Source organism: Otolemur garnettii, unplaced genomic scaffold (assembly GCF_000181295.1).
Source record: "Otolemur garnettii isolate 467f Iridium unplaced genomic scaffold, OtoGar3 scaffold00021, whole genome shotgun sequence".
NCBI classification, from domain to species: domain Eukaryota; kingdom Metazoa; phylum Chordata; class Mammalia; order Primates; family Galagidae; genus Otolemur; species Otolemur garnettii.
Window position 1 is genome coordinate 770,396 of NW_003852416.1, and position 19,595 is coordinate 789,990.

General features: G+C 35.1%; 1 protein-coding gene across 6 annotated transcripts in view; it reads left to right on the plus strand.

The window, feature by feature from the left end:
• Window positions 1–19,595, plus strand: part of ATE1 (arginyltransferase 1) — a 169,745-nt gene that overhangs the window by 74,126 nt on the left and 76,024 nt on the right. For all 6 annotated transcript variants that reach the window (XM_003787104.2, XM_023511667.1, XM_023511668.1 and 3 more), the window contains 2 exons: window positions 13,449–13,630; window positions 18,282–18,381. In XM_003787104.2, the coding sequence (XP_003787152.1) occupies window positions 13,449–13,630; window positions 18,282–18,381 (282 nt within the window). The remainder of the gene's footprint in view (window positions 1–13,448; window positions 13,631–18,281; window positions 18,382–19,595) is intronic.

Here is a 19,595-nt window from a genome sequence, read left to right on the forward strand (position 1 = left end):
TAATATTTTTATATCACCTGTTCTGTTTAACATTTACCAGTTGAGTATTCCTTATCCAAAATGCTTGGGGCTAGAAGTGTTTCAGATTTTTTTTCAGATTTTAGAATATTTGCATTATACTTACTGAGATCTAAGAGTCAGTCTACTTGAGCTTCTTGAGATCTAAGATCTCAGTAAGTATAATGCAAATGCTAAATTCAAAATCTGAACTGCTCCAGCGAGTATTTCCTTTGAATGTCAGGTTGGTGCTCAGGAGTTTCAAATTTTGGAGCATTTCCGATTTCAGAGTTTTAGATTTGGGATACTCAACCTGTGCTAGTAATTTTCGTCTTGTTGTTAGAAACTCTTTTGCTTGTAACATTAATGCATGTATATTAAATATGGGAAATAGAGAAAAAGAAAAAAGCACTCATAATCTCTCTACTGATAATATGAAGTTTATTTTACTATCTTTGGTCTCTCACAGAAAGTTTGGAATTGCTCGACTTTTAAATCACTTAAAAGTGATGCGATATCTTAATAATGAGTGTCACTGTTTGCATTTTCCATATTAATTTTTGTGTCTTAATTACAGATTATTATTATTTAAAAATTTTAAATTTAGTTTTTGATGTTTTTAAGAAATGTGGAACTGGGTGTGGGGGCTCATGCCTATAATCTCAGCACTTGGGGAGGCCAGACAGGATGATTGCTTGAGCTTTGGAGTTCAATACCAGCCTGAATAAGAGTAAGACCTCATTTCTAGTAAAAATAGAAAAACTAGCTGGGCACAGTGACATATACCTGTAGTCCCAGCAACTCAGGAACCTGAGGCAAGAGGATTGCGTGAGTCCAAGAGCCTGAGGTTGCTGTGAGCTATGACCTCCATGGCACTCTATCTGGAGTGAAAAAGTGAGACTCTGTCTCAAAAAAAAAAAAAAAAAGAGAGAGATGTCTATTTTGACACCATAGTAGCTTAGTATGTCTTTGTATTTCTTTTTTTTTTTTTTGCAGTTTTTGGCCGGGTCCAGGTTTGAAGCCGCCACCTCCAGTATATGGGGCCGGTGCCCTACTCCTTTGGGCCACAGGCGCTACCCTTTATGTTTCTGTTTTTAAAGTGAATCCAAACTTTGGTGAAATGTTTCATGAAACTATTTATAGAAGGCAAAGCAATTGCAGGAATAAGTTATTTTAAAACGATGGAGACTTTTTATCAGGTATCTAAAATAATTACCTTTGGGGGACTCCATAAACTGTTGTTTATTAAAAATTCAGGACATTTGGTAGCTCCCATAGCTTAGTGGGTAGGGTGCTGGCCACATACACTGAGGCTGGTGGGTTCGAACCCAGCCCTGGCCTGTTAAAACGACAATGACAACTGCAACAAAAAAATAGCCAGTCGTTGTGGCGGGTGCCTGTAGTCCCAGCTACTTGGAAGGCTGAGGCAAGAGAATTGCTTAAGCCCAAGAGTTTGAAGTTTCTGTGAGCTGTGACACGATGGCACTCTACCCAGAGTGACAGCTTGAGACTCTCAAAAAAATTTTTTTTCAGAGCATTTAATTTATTGTCCAATCATTGATTTTTGTGTTGTACAGGTATCCTTTGGGATAAGTATTTTTGGCCACTTTGGAGGAAAAGAGAACTCAGGTTCTGCTCCCTTGAAGCCCCTGAGGAGTTTGACTCCTCCTTTCTTTGAACTCCTCATTAAGTCCCCTGAAGTGCCACCCCTTTTGCCTGGCATTTGACTTTCCCTGCATCTGTTCTTTTGAGCTGTGTTTGGGCATAACTGAGGTACACGGAGGCAGGTTGGTGTACTTCATCAGAATAAATACGCACCCATTTTGGGAGCAGTTTGGCTGGAAGTCAGAATCAGCCTATGAAAATTGATGTCATTTCTACACAGTGCCTTTGATTGTACTGCATAGCTCATTAATCACAGAAGCCATGTCTTCCTTCCCTAACATTTAAGATGGTTTTTCTTTTGTATAGTTGGAGGTGAGCTTTATTATTTTTTTTCTTGTTATCAGTTAAATCCTTGAAATTGAGGCACTTCTGAAAAGTAGCTTTGCTGATTAATTCTTTCACATTCAAAGCTCCGTGCAACTGGCAGTCTAGTGAATATGAGTTATGAAATATTGCTAATCACATCACTGACTTATTTATGAGGAAATTAGAGATAACTGCAGTTAGTTTAAATAGCCATGCTATTAAATGAACTACTCATGTGATTTTGTAGACACAATCTTTCAGGATGCGCCATTCAGACTCCTTAAAACCCAAAGCAAAGTCTAACCCAAATTTTCTCAGTTTGCAAAGTGCTTTTATTTGTATATTGTCATTTGTTTTTCACTGCATTTGAAGGTGAGTAGTAGCATGATTCCTGTTTTAAAAAATGCAGACATTGAAGCTTTTCAAAGAAGTTAAATTACTGTCTTGCTTAGGTCAAATATGCAGAAGTGGAGTGAGGGCTCAGGTCTAGACTGTGTGACTGTGAATCCTGGGCTCGAGCCACTCCTGCTCCCTCTCACAGTTTATAGGCTTCTCTTCTACCTGTATTTTAGAAATAGATTTACATCAGAGATTCTCAAAGATGTGACTGAGCATCCTCTGGGGGGTCTCTGAGGCCCTTTCACAGGGTCCTCAAGGTCAAACTTATTTTCATAATACCAAGACATTGTTAAACTTTTGTACTTCCTTCTCATGAGCGTCCAGGAATGTTTTCTGGAGGCTACATGATTAACAACAAATTATAGGCAGAAGCACATAGAAGAATCCAGCTCTTTTCTATTGAGTAGCATTTAAAAAGATTTGCTAAAATGTAAAATGTTGCCATTTATCTCACTGAATTTTTTTATTTTATAAAACTTAGTTTTTTTTACCCACAAGATAAGTTAAATTGTTGTGTCTATTGTTATTCTCAAATAAATTAATAAATACATACTTAAAAAAAAATCTCAGTTTTAATATCTACAGACATAGTACAGTATACAAATGTTCTTTGGCGTCCACAATAATTAAGGGGGTTTTGTGACCAAAAAGTTTGAGATCTGTTGATTTACATGATGCCTGCACAATAAGGCAAGCAACTCTTTTATTTTCTCTTTCCCAGATAGTGTATGTATTTTTCTGCACAGTATGTAATTATATTACCTTCTATGTGATAGTTGCAGAATGTTAACAATTAAAAGACCTTAACTGAGAGGTTAAAGACATGCAATAATTCCATGTATTAAAGTAGAATTCTCAAAGCAGTAAATGGAGAATAGTTAGTGACTTAGGGAGGTGAGTCTAGTGATAGGGGGCTGAGTTTCCTAGAGAATTAAGATAAGGGACCATTGTAAGACACAGCTCTTTCTGACCTAGTAAAGGTGAGTTTGATAGAGGAGAGTGCAGAGAATTGGAAGGACACCTCTCTCTCCAGTGAACTAAATAATTTATGTGTATATATTGCTTAGTGTTTATTCATTTTGTTGTAAAAGTAATATGTCTTCATTGAATTCATTCAGGTTTTTCAGAAGCAATGTGACAGATATTCTATTACTTCTTCTATTACCAATGCACGTCCCTGGAAAAAAAAACATTTTATATTTGAAATCCTTACAAATTTTTCTTTAATTCATAAATATATCAACACATTTTCTGTATTTTGTTTTTTTGGTTGGTTAATTTTTGTTTTTGTTTATAATAAAAACAATCACTCTTTAACCCATTTTTATTGGCTTATGTTTTTGAACATTTTTTTGTGTTAGGATATATGAGAAATGCATGAAGTACTACTTAGTGTGGCTGTATAGATTTGGTCAAGGTTATTCAACAATTCATTATTTGTTTGGGGAGTTAGTTTCCAGTATTGTAACTGATGACAATTGAGTGAGCTTTCTCAAAGATAAGTCTTTGTCTTAATTTTTTTGAAAGGACAAATTTCTACTTGTGAGATTGAAAGGTCTCAAAAGGTACATTTTTATATTTAACTTTTTAAAAATTAAAGCATAACTAGGTACATTGATTTTTAAATGGGTAAAGTTTACAGATTTTGCCACCCCAAAATGGTATACCAATTATACTCACACCAACAAATGTAAGAAATGTGTATGCTGATTACTCTGATTTACTCATTCTATATTGTATACATGTATTGAAATATCACACTATGCCCCATAAAAGTGTACAATTATTAGGTGTTAATTAAAACAATAAAAGCAAAATAAAAATAGAGTGGCTTGCTAGCATTTTGTATTGCCAGTCTTTTTAGTTTTTACCAATCTGAGAGATCAAAAAGTATTAATGTGTAGGAGTTTGATTGGATTTCATTGGAGTATCTTGTCATAAGCTTATTAGCAGTTTGTATTTTTTCTATGATATTCTTTCTATGTTTTTCTGTTGAGGTTTTCTTTATTAATTGATAGAGATGTGTTTATGTGTGTGAAGTTAACCTTTTGTCATGTATTGTTCACACATTTATCATTTAATGTTGGATTTTTTTGTTTAGTTGGTTGAGTTTTCTTGTTTTTTATTGTTGCCACTATAGAAAACTTATTTTGGTTTTTCCAGTAAGACATTTGTATTTTCTGTCATGCTTTTTCTTTCATTCTGGGCTGAAAATTTAGAGAAAGGTTAGCTGAATGTAGAGAAAGACAGATACAAGGTGATGAGAAAAGTTATTGCCCAGATCACATTTCAGAAGGTAGGCCTCAAAATCTGGGCTTTCCATTAGTTAGACCGGTGCCAGGGTGAAGATCTGTGTCCAGAGGATCTCTAGGTGTGAGTTGTCATCTGTCTGGGCCCTGCTCCTTATGATTTTGGTTGCTTTTAGTTAATGCCATAGTGCCGATGAGGCACAGGACAAAGAAGAGGGAAATAAGCAACCTGTACTTCCTCAAGGATAGTAACCTGACCCTGGTTCCTGACCCTGCTTGGGTTTTGTGTCCAGTGGGGTTGGCTTGTTCCTTTATTTATGATCTGGACCAGTGTATCTCAAAGTCAGATGCATGCTTGAATATCATGGGTTAAAATGTAGTTTCCAGACTCAGTAGGTGTGGGCTAGGGCCTGAGGTCTGAGATTCTGATTTTTAACAAAAAATGATGTACATGTTCTAGATGATGTACATGTGCCTGGTTCAGGAGCAAGTGGAAGTAAATGCTTATAGTGCAGCTGTGAGTGATTTTCCTGAAAGAGGGAGAATGTGATTTTGTCTGTCTGTGTTCAGTCTGCCTGTTGGCCTCTATACTTCTTAACCTTTGTTGTTGTGACCTTTGGTCTAGTGGTGACCCCACCCAGCTCTGGATTCAGAATCTACTTGGGGAAGTTTCTATCTCCAGGATCTATCTACAAGTTCAGTTTTGATTGGTGAAGTTTACCAGAATTGAAACTTGTGATCCTTTACCTCTTCCTGTCTTTTACTTTTTTCTCAAAACTTTTTCCCTAAAACTATTTCACTGTTAGTGGCTTACTTAGTTCCATTTCTGGTTTGGGATAAGTTATTTTAAACCCCAATTTATTCTTTTTTAAGTGAAATTTGAAAGTTGGAACTGGTATGTATATTGCACATGTTTGTGGTGAGAGCACTAACATTCCCCCTCCAGGATATTACTGAATAGTTCTTGAAGAATGTTATTAATAATTTAAATTAGTATTTCTGAATAGATTTTGTAAATGAGATATAATCATATAGCAATGGAATTTAGCTAAAAAGGAAACTTTATATTTTGAAAGATTTATATTTTTGAGCATATATAGAATAATATAATGAACTCCTGTGAGCTATCTCCCAGCAGCAATTATCAACATTTTGCTCATCTTATTTCATGAAAGATTAATTTTTTAATTAATAGACTTTGTTTAGGACAGTTTTGTGTTCCATTATTTATATCTTAGTATAGTACGTTTGTTACAAATGATGAACCCATATTGATACATTATTATTAACTAAAGTCCATAGTTTACATTAGGGTTTACCTTTTGTATTGTACATTCTGTGGGTTTTGACAAACATACACTGATGTGTGTCCACCATGACTGAGTTATACAAAATAGTTTCACTGCTCTAAAAATCCTTGTGCTCCACATATTTGTCTTTTTTTCCTGAGCACCTGGCAACCACTGGTCTTTTTACTGTCTCCTTGTTTCATCTGTTCTGGAGTGTAATATAGTTGGGGCTATGCAGTATGTATCCTTTCCATATTAACTTTTTTCACTTAGACGTATGCCTTCAATAAATGTTCCTCCATGTCTTTTTACGACTTGATAGCTCATTTCTAACATTGAATAGTATCCATTTTATGGATGTACTAGATTATTCATTGACCTATTGAAGGATATCTTGGTTGCTTCCAAGATTTGTCAATTATGGATAAAGCTGCTATAAACATTTGTGTGCAGGTTTTTATATGGCCATAAATTTTCAAAAGACCATTTAGAAATAAATGTTTTAGGTATTAGAATGGGGAGTATAGTTTGGAACATTTATGTTAGCTGATAATTAATTTTGTAAATTTGCAATATAAATAATTTGTTACTCAAGAACATAGCTGTAATATATGCTGTCCAAATAATAGTACATCAACACATATGACATGTTAAAGTTTAATGAGTAGGTTTTAAGGGTGTTATTCAATGATGGGGAATCATACCAGGAGTTCTAATAATTTCACAGATTTAATTATTTTTCTTTCCATTTTTATCTTTTTTACTCTGTCCCTCAAACTTTTTCATTCTTTGTTTTCAGGTGTTAAATAATTTGAATTAAGGGATTTTGAAGGAAAGATATGCTATTATGACAGTTTTGTGTCTCGTATGTGAAGTGAAGGATAGAACCGATTCAACAGATGTGTGTGTTCATAGACAAACATCGAGCATATTTCTTAAAATATGAGCTTAATTTATGGTATTAGAAAGTAGGCAATGATTTTTTTCTCAATTTCTTAGTCAGAAGTGAGTGATCTGGGGGTTCTGGCTGTTCCAGCTGCAAGGCAGGCAGAGGAAACTAGTATCTTTGATTCACATCCACCCCATTCTCCACAGCTGCCATGAACTTGTTGAAAATGCTTGTATTGAGTTACTAACCAATAGTGCTGATAGGACCAGAAACACTTTTAGGAAAATGGCTTTTTATCTGCTTTACTTGGATCATCTTCTGTTTTTAAAATCTGGTTTCCTTTATTAGGTCGGTGAGATCCTTACAAGGGATAAAAGGAAATAATTCATTTGTTTTAATGACCAGAAAACATGTTGAAAAGAAGAAATACAGCAAAGCAAGTTTTAAGAAAATTTTTAAAAGAAATACCATTATCGATATTGATATATTTACTGACTTGGATATACTATAGGGTTTTGAAAAACGAGTTACTTAAATGTGTTTGATTAGCTGATTTTTTTTTAGCAGCATAAAAATAGCATTGATCTAGGAGCTAGGAGGCCAGTTTGTGAGTCAGTTTTTCACTCCCTGGCTTGTTGCATTTGGTTAATTGACTCTTGGATTTCTGATTTCTTCATCTGTGAAGTGATGAACACCAGACAGGTATATTGCCTATTCTGTCCTATTAATTATGAGGCAGCCTGTATCTAAGTAAAGTGCTTTGCAGACGGGGAAGACCCCTGCTTCCACCATTGTCCTTTGGTAGGACAAATTAGTTATGACTGGACTCACAGAAGAGCAAGCCTGTGAATTAAATGAGCCAGGTTACCAAATATAGGAGGTCCAAGGATAAGAGATAAAATAAAAATCAGAAACTGAGAAGACAGTTGCAGTTTTCAAAAATATTTCAAACTGGTACAAGTAAAACTGATTTATATTTGGGGATAATGGAATGTATTGGTTATTTATTTATTGAGAATATACTTATTAAATTCATACTTATGTTCTTGATAAATGCATTTTTTTTAGTGAATGAATGAATTAGCACATTAGATTTAATAAGTCCTAGAATGATGCCCTAACCTGAAATCATGGAACAATTTAGATTTATTTCAAAGACATCTAATTAGCTTTGACTTGGAGGTTTGCTGACATTTGACAGGCTTTCAGCGTGACAGCTGTTCTGTCTCTGTGTTACTGCATTGGCTGCTCCTTCACCAGTAATTTTAAAGACAGGGAACTTCATTCCTATAAGCCTCAGGGCTTAGGTTTAAAGGAAGGTTTATATTGGTCATATATAGGGACTTGTTTATTTTTTGTTACACAGTTGTAGCATGCTAGTTTCTGAGATAGGTGATTAGGCTTCAAGTTCATTAGCACTGAAGAATATTGGTGTCAATTCAGTGTTGTCATTATAAAAGGCTAACATTTACTGTTTCTTTTTGGTTAGTGCTTCTGTTTGTTCACCTGCTCTACTCTACATATTGTATCTATCTCTAGGAAATGGTACTGACTTTTGTGAAGAACAGTGCTGTGTGACAGTGAATACTAAAACTAATAATTTATTATTGTAGTTGGTGAAAATGCTTAAAAGTTTAAAGATGTATTTATTGGCCAAATGACATTTTATTTATTTATTTATTTATTTATTAAATCATAGGTGTGTACATTAATGCTGTCATGGAGTATGGTGTGCTGGTTCTATATACAATCTGAAACATTTTCATCAAACTGGTTAACATAGCCTTCATGTCATTTTCTTAGTTATTGTGTTTAGACATTTATATTCTACATTTAGGAAGATTCACATGTACCCTTATAAGATGAACCATAGGCGTGGTCCCACCAATCACCCTCCCTCCACCCATCCTCCCCCACCCCTCCCCTCCCTCTCCCCTTTCCCCATAATCTTGGGCTATAATTGGGTTATAGCTTTCATATGAAAGTTCCAAATGACATTTTAATAACAGCAATGGAAGTTTAAGAAGTCACTGGTACTGGTAGTACCTTAGTAAGTTTTCTCTTACTTGTACCACCTATACAGTTAACTCCTTTCTCCTCCTTCCATATCATTCTCTGTGGAAGGGAGTTGTGTGCAGCCTGGGCTTAAGTAATAGGAAGTTATGCTTGCTACCTTCAGGGCAGAGTATCTGCATAATCTTTTTGGAATTATTCTGCATGGAAGATTTGTCTCTTTCCCCCACTGATTAATTTATTTAATCATATGTAGCAGTAGGGACTAATGGATATTTATTTTATACTTGGGGTTATAAATTTAAGACTGTTTTATTTTGCTGCTCAGTTCATTCCAGTATTGGGCACTGGGGACTCTTGCAGTTGGCTCCTGTGTCCCTTCAGTATACCCCTATCAATACTTTTGGTTTTCGAGTACTTCTTTACTTTCTGAGCATTTTGAGAGGCTCCAAGCTCATTTGTGTACTTCCTGCTGCAGTCCTGGAATCAGCTATTTCTCCTAGGAACCCTGGTTTCTTTTATTTCAGAATGGTATTAGACACCAAAATCTGGGCACTAGGTATTCTCATTGCTACTGGGTGTTGTTTCTTTTAGATCCTCTCAGCTAACAAAACAGATGTGTGTGTATGCTAACCCATGTATATATGCACATATCTATAAATATTTCTGTGTGTAGTTATCTATATATTATGCCAAACATGAGTTCTTACCAGCATCTCCAAATCTAATCCATTACCATGTGAATCATTCTACTCTTCATCCCTTCCTGATCTATAAATTTCCACTCCAGCAGTGAGAAACCTGACTCCTGTTGTCTGCCATCCATTTATTTACTTGTTCAATACCAGTATACACGGTACATGTAGAGCAGTATCAGAATTGTTTATTGGTAACCCCATGGGAAACAACTTTATCAGGTAGAATACAGTGCTTATGTGCTGAGTTTCTTTAACCTTCCTTCTTACAGACCCCCTTCATTTCCAAAGTTTCTAGGTCAACACCTTTTCCCTTACCCTCAACTCTTTCAGTAGGTTGTTTCATACACTGTGATACAGTTAGATTCTCTTGTCACAGCCTGTGCTCCTTCCTGGGATACTGCCACCTCCTAAATAACTTTTTTTTTTTTTAAATTGTGTACACATTAAGATTCATTCCTTGTGTTGTAATGTTCTGTGTTGGTTACAGTATCATGCAGAATAGTTTCACCACCTCAAAGTCCCTTGTGCTTCATCTGTTCATCTTTCCCTAATCCCTACCAAACTCCTGGCAGCACTAATCTTTTGACTGTCTCTATGGTTTTGCTTTATACAGTATGTACAGGCATACCTCAGAGATATTGCAGATCCAGACCACTACAATAAAGTAAATATCACAATAAAGTGAGTCACATGAATGTTTTGTTTCCCAGTGCATATAAAAATTATGTTTATATTATACTGTTGTCTATTAAGTGTACAGTAACGTGTCTAAAAATTTCTTAAAAGTAATTTATTGCTAAAAATGCTAACAGAGCAAGCACAAACCATTAGGAAAATGTTTCCTTTATACCTCCCAGATGCAGGGTTGCTGCAAACCTTCAGTTTGCAAAGGTACGTGTCATCTGTATGTTGCAATAAAATGAGGTATGCCTATAATTGGAATCATACAGGATGGAGCCTTTTTAGATTGATGTCTTTCACTTAGCAGTATATATTTAAGGTTTCTCTAATTTGTGTGTGTGACTGGCCTGATAGTTTGTTTCTGTTTATTGCTGCATAATATTCCATAATACGGGTGCATCACAGTTTATTTATCATAGCACCTATTGAGGAATGGCTTGGTTGCTTCCAGTTTGGGGCAGTTATAAATAAAACTGTTCTAAACATTCACTTGCAGGATTTTGGGTTTTTGTTTGGCCTAAGTTTTCACATCAATTGGCTAAGTATCTAGGATTGCGATTGCTATTCTGCATGGTGAGAAGGTTAGTTTTGTAAGAAATTCCTAGTGTCTGCTATTTTACATTTCCACCATCAGTGAATAGAGTTCCTGTTGCTCTGTACCCTCACAACACTGATACTCAGTTTGGGGATTTCAGCCCTTCTAAGAGTTAGGTGAGACTAGCTCATTGTTTTAATTCACAATTCCAAAATGAAAAGTAGTGCTGAGCATCTCTTCATATGTTTATTTGCCATTTATACACCTATTTTTTGGAGGATTCTGTTTGTATCTTTTGCCCATTTTAAAATTGGTTATTTTATGTTTCTATTGTTAAATGTTAAAAAAGTCTTTGTGTATTTTGGATGCCAGTCCTTTATCAGATATGTTTGCAAATCTCTCACCTCATGGCTTGAGTTTTTATTTGCCTTTTTTTCATAGAGCAGAGGTTTTTAATTTTAATAAAATTAAAATTTTATTAAATTTATTTATTAAATTTTAATAACTTAACCAAAGTTTTTCTTTTGTGGATTTTGCCTTGGTGTTATATCTAAAAACCCTTTGCCAAACCTGAAGATTACCTAGATTTTCTTCTGTCTTATCATCTAGAAGTTTTATAGTTTTGCATTTTACATTTGGGTCTGCGATTCATTTTGAGTTAATTTTTATGAAAGGTATATGTGTCTAGATTCACTTTTTTACATATGAATGTTGATTATTACAGTAACATTCATTATCAAGACTGTTCTTTCTTGATTGAATTGCCTTCACTCCTTTGTCAAAGATCGTGTGACTATACTTGTGTGGGTCTGTTCAATCCCATTCTCTACGTACTTATCTGTTCTTTTACAAATATCACATTATCTTGATTATTATGGCTTTGTAGTAAGTCTTGACATTGGGAAGTGTCAGTCCTCCAACTTGGTTTTTTTTCAGTATTGGATTGGCTATTCTGGTTCTTTTGTCTCTCTCTATAAATTTTAGAATCAGTTTGTTCATAGCTGCAAAACAGATTACTGAGATTTTAGTTGGGATTGCATTAAATCTATAGATCAGCTTGGGAAGAACTGATATTATAATAATATTGATTCTTTCAATCCGTAAACATACAATATTTTTTCATTTATTTAGATCTTCTTTGGTTCTATTGAAGTTTTGTAGTTTTCTGCATATAGGTTCTGTATATATTGTTAGATTTATATATATGTATTTTTTGTGTAGTATTGTAAATGGTGTTTTTTATTTCAAATTTCAGTCAATTGCTGGCATATAGGAAAGCAACTGCTTATTAGTTTCAGTTTTCTTCTTCTTTTTTTTTTTCATATAGTCATGTCCTCTATGAACAAAGTTCTTTCCCCCCTTACCACTCTGAATACCTTTCATTTCCTTTTCTTGTCTTAATTTAACTAGCCAGGATTTCCACTGTGATGTTGAATAAAGTGATGAGAAAGGGTGTTCTTGCCTTGTTCTTGATCTTCGGGGGAGGGAAACGTATAGCCTTTTATAATTAAGTATAATGTTAGCTGTAGGTTTTTTGTATATGTTCTTTATCCAGTTGTGACAATTTTCACTATTTCTAGTTTAAGACTTTTTAGACATGAACAGGTATTTTGCTAAATACATTTTATGTATCAATTGATATTATCATATGATTTTTCTTCTTTTAGCCCATTGATATAGTAGATTACATTAATTGCTTTTCTTTTTTTGTTTTCTTTTAAAAATTGCTTCTCTAGTGTTAAATCAACCTTGCATACTTGGAATAACTTAGTCATGGTATATAATATTTTTTATACATTGTCAGATACAACTTGCTAATACCTTGTTGAGGATATTTGCATCTGTGTTCATGAGAGATGATGGTTTGGAGTTTTTTCCCCCTGGTTTTGGTATTACTAAAACTATTCTTTATTTCTCTTTATTTCATTCTGGCCCTTATTCATATACAGTCTCCAATTTTAACTATGTAAAATGATGCACAAGTTATAATTTGTTAATCTCTTATAGCCATTCAGTCTCTACTGAAGCCTCTTCTACTGCCTTATAATTTTCACTGTATGGTTTTTATTTAAGAGTAGTTGTATTTAAAATCAAGTTGAGTTTTACAATGAAAAATACCATTTATCTACATATAGGAAGTAAACTCTAGATTTCAATTATTATATTAGATTATAGTTACATTCAGATTGTAAGAAGGAAATAATTTTATGTTCCACTAGTTAATAAGAAGTGCCCTAGCTATTTGTACTTACAAAGGAACTTACCTAGAAAAAATAATGGACTCATGTGCCTTGTCAGTAATGGGGCACTCAGCACAGGTCTGACTGGAGATATGGGGACATTTCTCCTTTTTGAAATCAGCCCTCTCTTTTTATGTTCTCTTTTTCTCGGAGGTTATTTCTTTCTTAACCCTTTTGTGAAACAGAAGAATACAGTTTAATACTGATTTACTTATCCTGTAAAATGTATTTCCTACTGTCAGATATTAAAACAAGTAAGTTAAACACAAATTGATTTCTCCTTTTTTTTTTTTGTATCTGGTTTGTGTTTCTACAAGGAAAAAGTTTTGCAGCTTAACATAGGATGTGACAAGGGAAGATAATAGGCACAAATAGGAAGCTTTAGGACATATTAACCTGAGTAAAAACATAATACATTAATAGACTTTTTTATTATAAAGAAAAAACTTGTCAAATGTTTCATGTTCATGTGTCTACTTTTTCATAGGCAGAGAATCCCCCTAATGGACCAGATTGTGGTTATGGCTCCTTTCACCAGCAGTACTGGCTTGATGGAAAGATCATTGCTGTGGGGGTGGTTGACATCCTTCCGTACTGTGTGTCATCTGTGTATCTGTACTATGATCCTGATTATTCATTTTTGTCTTTGGGTGTCTACTCTGCACTACGGTAAGATGGCTTTTTTTGTGGTTGTTTCAATGAGTTATATGGAACTTCAAATAGTTACTCATTTGATTATATTTCATTATGTAATAGAAATTCTATTTGACAGTATAATATTTTGTTGCTATAATAGCATATTATATAGTATATTACATAAGTATATGAACTGTATTCTATAATATATACAGTATATACTGTATACTATATATTATATATAATTATATATAAGTATAAAGTTATATAGTATATTATAGATACTTATATAATACATAATTATTATTTATAACTAGTATACATATTATGTAGTAGTTATATATGGGATTTACAAGGTATCACTTTCGGAACTACTGTCAGTATCTCATGGTAATTCTCTAGCACTTTAAGATATCAAGTCCAGTGTTTAAAAAAAAAAGTCATTTGTGGGATGCTTTTGTTGTTTAGTTTATATATTTGTTTAAGCTTCCCTGTCATAACTTCTTATGTTTCTTAAATGTTACGTTATTTATATGTTTATCATTATCTTTACTTTTTACTATTAAAGTTAAATTAACATAGTGTAAATGAATTAAAGCAATATGAGTCAGCTGGAAGAAGTATAGTTATATACTACATATGGAAGCCAGGTCTGGGAATCCCTGGCTATCAGGTTGAAGCTATGACCCTCGTCAAAAGATGATTTCCTTTTTATGCCCATGCCTACAGATATATGCAATGTAGCACAAATAGTTTTTCATTATAAGAAGATTGGAGGCCTATCCCATGTTTTTATTTTTCTTTCTTTATTTATTTTTGAGACACGGTCTCACATTGTCACCCTTGGTAGAATTCAGTGGCATCACAGCTCACAGCAACCTCAAACTCTTGGGCTCAAGCAATTCTCTTGCCTCAGCCTCCCAAGTAGCTGGGACTACAGGTGCCCCCCACAATGCCCGGCTATTTTTAGAGAAGGGGGTCTCGCTTTTGCTCCGGCTGGTCTCGAACTCATGAACTCAGGCAAGCCACCGCCTTGGCCTCCCAGATTGTTAGGACTATAGGCGTGAGCCACCGCACCTGGCCTTTCATGTTTTTATTTTTATTTTTCTGTTTGTGTGTATGTATTTATGGTAAAGGAAGGAAGGAGGGTCTGGAATTATTTTTCTTTTATCTGGGAGCTTGAGTCTCTTTTTCTTCCTCTTTATCATTTTGTCATACTTTTCTGATTTATTTCCCAGTCTTTATATTTCATGGCCACGTTTTCATGTAAAATATACTGCCAGATTATTTTATTTTTTTGTGTATATGCTTATTTTTCTCTAAATGAGTAATTTGATTTAAAAAAAAAATCTGGTCCGTAGTTGTTTTTTTGTGTGTATTTCAATAGCCCACACTATAAAGAAGTTCTTCATCTTAGTATTTTCAACCTGACTTTTCTTTTAATGCGAGTTTGTAACAAATTTACAATTATATGGTATTTATAACTGATCTCTGTAAGAAATTTTTATTTTTCTTATCTATTTAATTGCATTTTTGTATAAAATTATTCAAAAATATTCATGGATCTTGGCAATCCCACTAAAATTGGAACTGAGATTTAAATCATTCACATTTTGTAACTTTAATATTTATATTTACTCATATAAATACAGAAGTTTGTATTTATTTCAAAAAAGATGTATTTTCTTTATACCCCAAATCAGTCAATACTTTATTGTTCTTTTCTTTTTGGTTTTATTTTTATATCTATCACTTTACAGTGTATATTTACAGATTATGAATGAGATTTATTCTTACATATTAAACCCTAATCTGTACGTGAAATATTTCATAGCCCAATAAATTCAGAGGTGGTTTAGATATTGAGACAGTAAATAATTAATTCCCAGCAAAATCAGAAAGAGTGTTCCTGATCGCTTGGTGCCCCTTGCAAACCCTAGAGCTGGAGCAGGGAGGAAGGAGGAGAGCAGCCTGCCTGGTGGCTGCTGGTTGAGTGCGGGGAGGTTGCCACTTCCTGTTGGTGTTTGAGAACATGAGTCACTGAGTTTAAGACAGGTAAAGGCAGTAGGGAGATTAGCATCTTAAAGTAAAATTGGGAACTCGGTTACAACTGTCTTTGCTATTTCCATTATTGATTTTAATGTATTTTGGTGAAAGTTGTTTAGGCAATTTTTCCTCAGTTTCTTCAGTTCCTTCAGCAGTCCCACAGTCAGTGTAGTTCTGTATTTTTAGATGTTTATATAATCTAGTCTGCAGATTTAGAAAATATTTGAATTGGCGATCATGAGCATAGCATTCATTTACGTATTTTAAGAAGATGAATTTTAGAAATGTAATTCTATTCATAGAAGTAAATAAACAGACGGGGATTCCAGTTTGTCAAAGCAGACAGTAAATCAGAAAACAGCTTATTTCTAGATACTCCATACCGCTGTGACAAAAATGACATTAGCAGTGGAGGTAGATGAAGCCCTGTTTTATGTAGAGTGGTCAAGTGGTCAGAAAGACCGCTATGAACACATGACATTTGAGGAGCAAAGGGGGACAAAAGGAGCCAATCACACACAAATCTGTGGGCAGAGGTCCAGGTAGAGTAACAAAGTGGCCTGAGTGGTTGAGATACACAGAAAGGTCTTATGGGCTAAGGTAGGGAAGGACATAGAGAATGTTCCACCACGAGGGTAGAGAAGCAGGTGGAGGTGGGGAGGAGGGGGCAGATGGAGCAGGGATTGTGGGTCTCGTAGGCAGGCTGGATTTTATCTGTGTGTGATACCAACCCAGTGCTGGGGTGGGGTTTGGGAGGTTACATGGTCTGATGAATATTGTAGAAGACTATTCTGACTGTTACTTGGGAAGAATGGAAACAGAAAAGCTAGTTGGGAGGCTATTGCAGTTCTCTAGGGGAGCCATAAGGGTGACTTGGGCCAGAAAACCTGAGGTAGAAGTGGTGAGAAATGGCCAGATTTAGGCATAGTTTGGGAGTAGAGCCCAAAGGACCTGCTGGTGGGTTACACATGGGGTGAAGGGAAAAGAACAGTTAAGAGTCATTCATAGATTTGGGGCCTGAACAGCCGGGAGAGGGGGCCAGTGATGAAATGAACTGAAATGGGCAGCACCAAGTGAAGGAGAGCCACCGAGAGCCTCTGTGGCCGGTCAGGCCTTGTTGGAATTGGGTGGTCATACTTGGCTCGTTCTATGCATTCTTTCCTCCATTAGACGCTTGAGAGTGGATTAGTTCCAAGAACAGTAGAATGTATTCTGTTATAGGCTAATGGTGTTTAGTCTGCTTGGATTTTCAAACACTTTTAATTTAATGATGAATTTGGATGGTAGCAGTTCTTAAGTTTGAACTAGAAAAATACATAGAATATTACACTAAAAAATACATTTCTCCTGAATTTCAAGCATCCATTGCTAGTAGAAAAGAACACCTTCAGAAACAAAAAAAAAAAAAAAAAAGAAAACAGCTTTCCTCATACTGAGGAAATGTACTGAAATTTTATTCAAAACTCACAGATACAACCATTCAGCTGGGTCTGTGTCAAAATTTATCTGGATACAAATTAATTAAAACCACTTCACACCCAAGTGTTGCATGAAGATACTGACAACTCCTCTTTCAAGTTATCAAAACATAGTGTGGTAACATGGTATTTTCCCTCTGTAGTCTTAGAGGAAATAAATATTTATAAATAAATAAATATTATTCTGCCTACATACAGGACATGTTATATATCATATAGCTGGAAGTGTTTGCATGTAAATAGTCACAACAGTAGTTACTCTTTCTGAAATGTATTGATGTTTGAATTTTCTCATATTTACTACACTATTTTCACCATAGGGCATAATGAATAATAACATGACACTATAGATCTCTTTATTTTTATTTGAAATTTATCGATTTATTTGTTTATGACAGAATTTCACTCTGTTGCGTGGGTTGGAGTGCAGCGGTTCAAGCATACATCACTATAACCTCAAATTCTTGGACTTAAGCAATCCTCCTGCCTGAACCTCCTGAGTAGCTGGCCCTATAGGCATATACCACTACATCTGGCTAATTTTTCTATTTTTTTGTAGAGAAGGGATTTCACTCTTGCTCAGGATGATCTGGAGCTCTTGAACTCAAGTGATCCTCCTACCTTTACCTCCCAAGGTGCTAGGATTCTAGATCTGTGCCACGATGCCCAACCATGTATTTGAATTTTAGATCAGCCACTTTGCCCAATAAAGAATAAAGCCTAGGGTGGTGCCTGTAGCTCAAGTGGCTAAGGCGCCAGCCACATACACCAGAGCTGGCAGGTTCAAATCCAAGCCTGGGCCTGTCAAACAATGACAACTACAACCAAAAAATTGGTGGGCTCCTATAGTTCCAGCTCCTTGTGAGGCAAGAGAATTGCTTAAGCCCAGGCCTTAAAGGTGAGCTGTGACACCACGGTACTCTACCCAGGGCTCTGTCTTTAAAAAAAAAAAATGCCTAAACTCAGATACATTTCTCAAAATAATTGAGAGGGTTTTTGTGTGTGTGTGTGTGTGTCTGGTAAAAAGATTGTTTTTCTTTTTATATTTGGATTTTTTGATAGCTTAATATCTTGTTATATCAAATATTTGTCATCAGATTTCATAGTTTTTTAAACTTGGAACCAGAATTAACTGTACTTTCACTTTTTTCTTTTGACAGAGAAATTGCTTTTACTAGGCAACTTCATGAGAAAACTTCTCAACTCAGCTATTATTACATGGGTTTCTACATTCATTCATGTCCTAAGATGAAATATAAGGTAAAATTGATTTTCTCCCATGTCTGTTTTTATTATAGGAAAATAAATCTTCAATAAAATTTTTATCTCAGGGCACAGGACTTGGAGCTTTGAAGGAAGGACGAATGAGTTAATAAGGAAATCTCTGTGCTGCCTTAGAAATTAAGCTTTCTGTGATGAGAACCACACCCTACTTACTTTGTAATCCATTGTATTATTGTGAGATTCAAGTATATTTCAGAATTTCCCTTTAAAAAAAGGTTTTATGATTCTCTTTAATGAAACTCTTTGATGTTGTCTAAGTGTTTGTAGCCTACTGTAAAAACTCTGGAGAGTAAAGACCAGTACAAAGGAGCAGACTCCCTGCCTCCCACCCACTGTGATGACCATAACCAAACACCTCTGCTTTGTTTAGTGGGCGCTTTAAGCTCTGATGATTGCAGACGTGAATCTGCTGCTTAAAATGTGTGATCTGGATGAAGACTGGGGGCATTATACTTAAAACCAAGTGAAATAGTAGTCTCGTAAGCAGTTTAGGAGAGCATGGGAATTTTACTAAACAAGGTCTAGAGAAGTTAAGAGTGTAACCAAAAGGTAGGAGTAGCTCAAGCAAAGAGTAGGTGTGATGGAGACGCACGTTTCAGGGAGGAGAAGCTGTGAAAGTAAGGATTCAGAGATGGCAGTGCCTGTGTTATGTTCATGGATAGAAGGACAACCAAAGGACTGTGAAGCACTTTGAAAGCTAGTCGAGGGTGCTTAGGAACTGGGAGTCATCACCCGCTTTAGGGCAAAGCAGTATAGGTCAAAAGATACGTACAATTTTAAAATACCCCAAATTAAAGAAAAAAGTGTACTTTGAACCCTGTGCACCCGTTATCCTGGCTTTAGCAGTTTTCAATTTTACTTCATCTATTTCTTTGCCCCATTCCCACTTATATCTTCTTTTGAGTTATTTTTGAGCAAATCCAGGATATCACTTCATCAGTAAATATTTGAATGTATATTTCTAAAAGATAAAGGCACTTTGAAAACATAACCACAATCTCATCATTATACCTGGAAAATATTTAAAAATTTCCACACATCATCTGATATCTAGTTGGTGTTCCTATTTTCTTAATTGTCTCATATTCTTTTTTACAGTTAATTTGTTTGGCTGAGGAACCAGACATACATTATATTTGGTTGATGTATCTCTTTTTTTTTTGAGACAGAGCCTCAAGCTATCCCCCTGG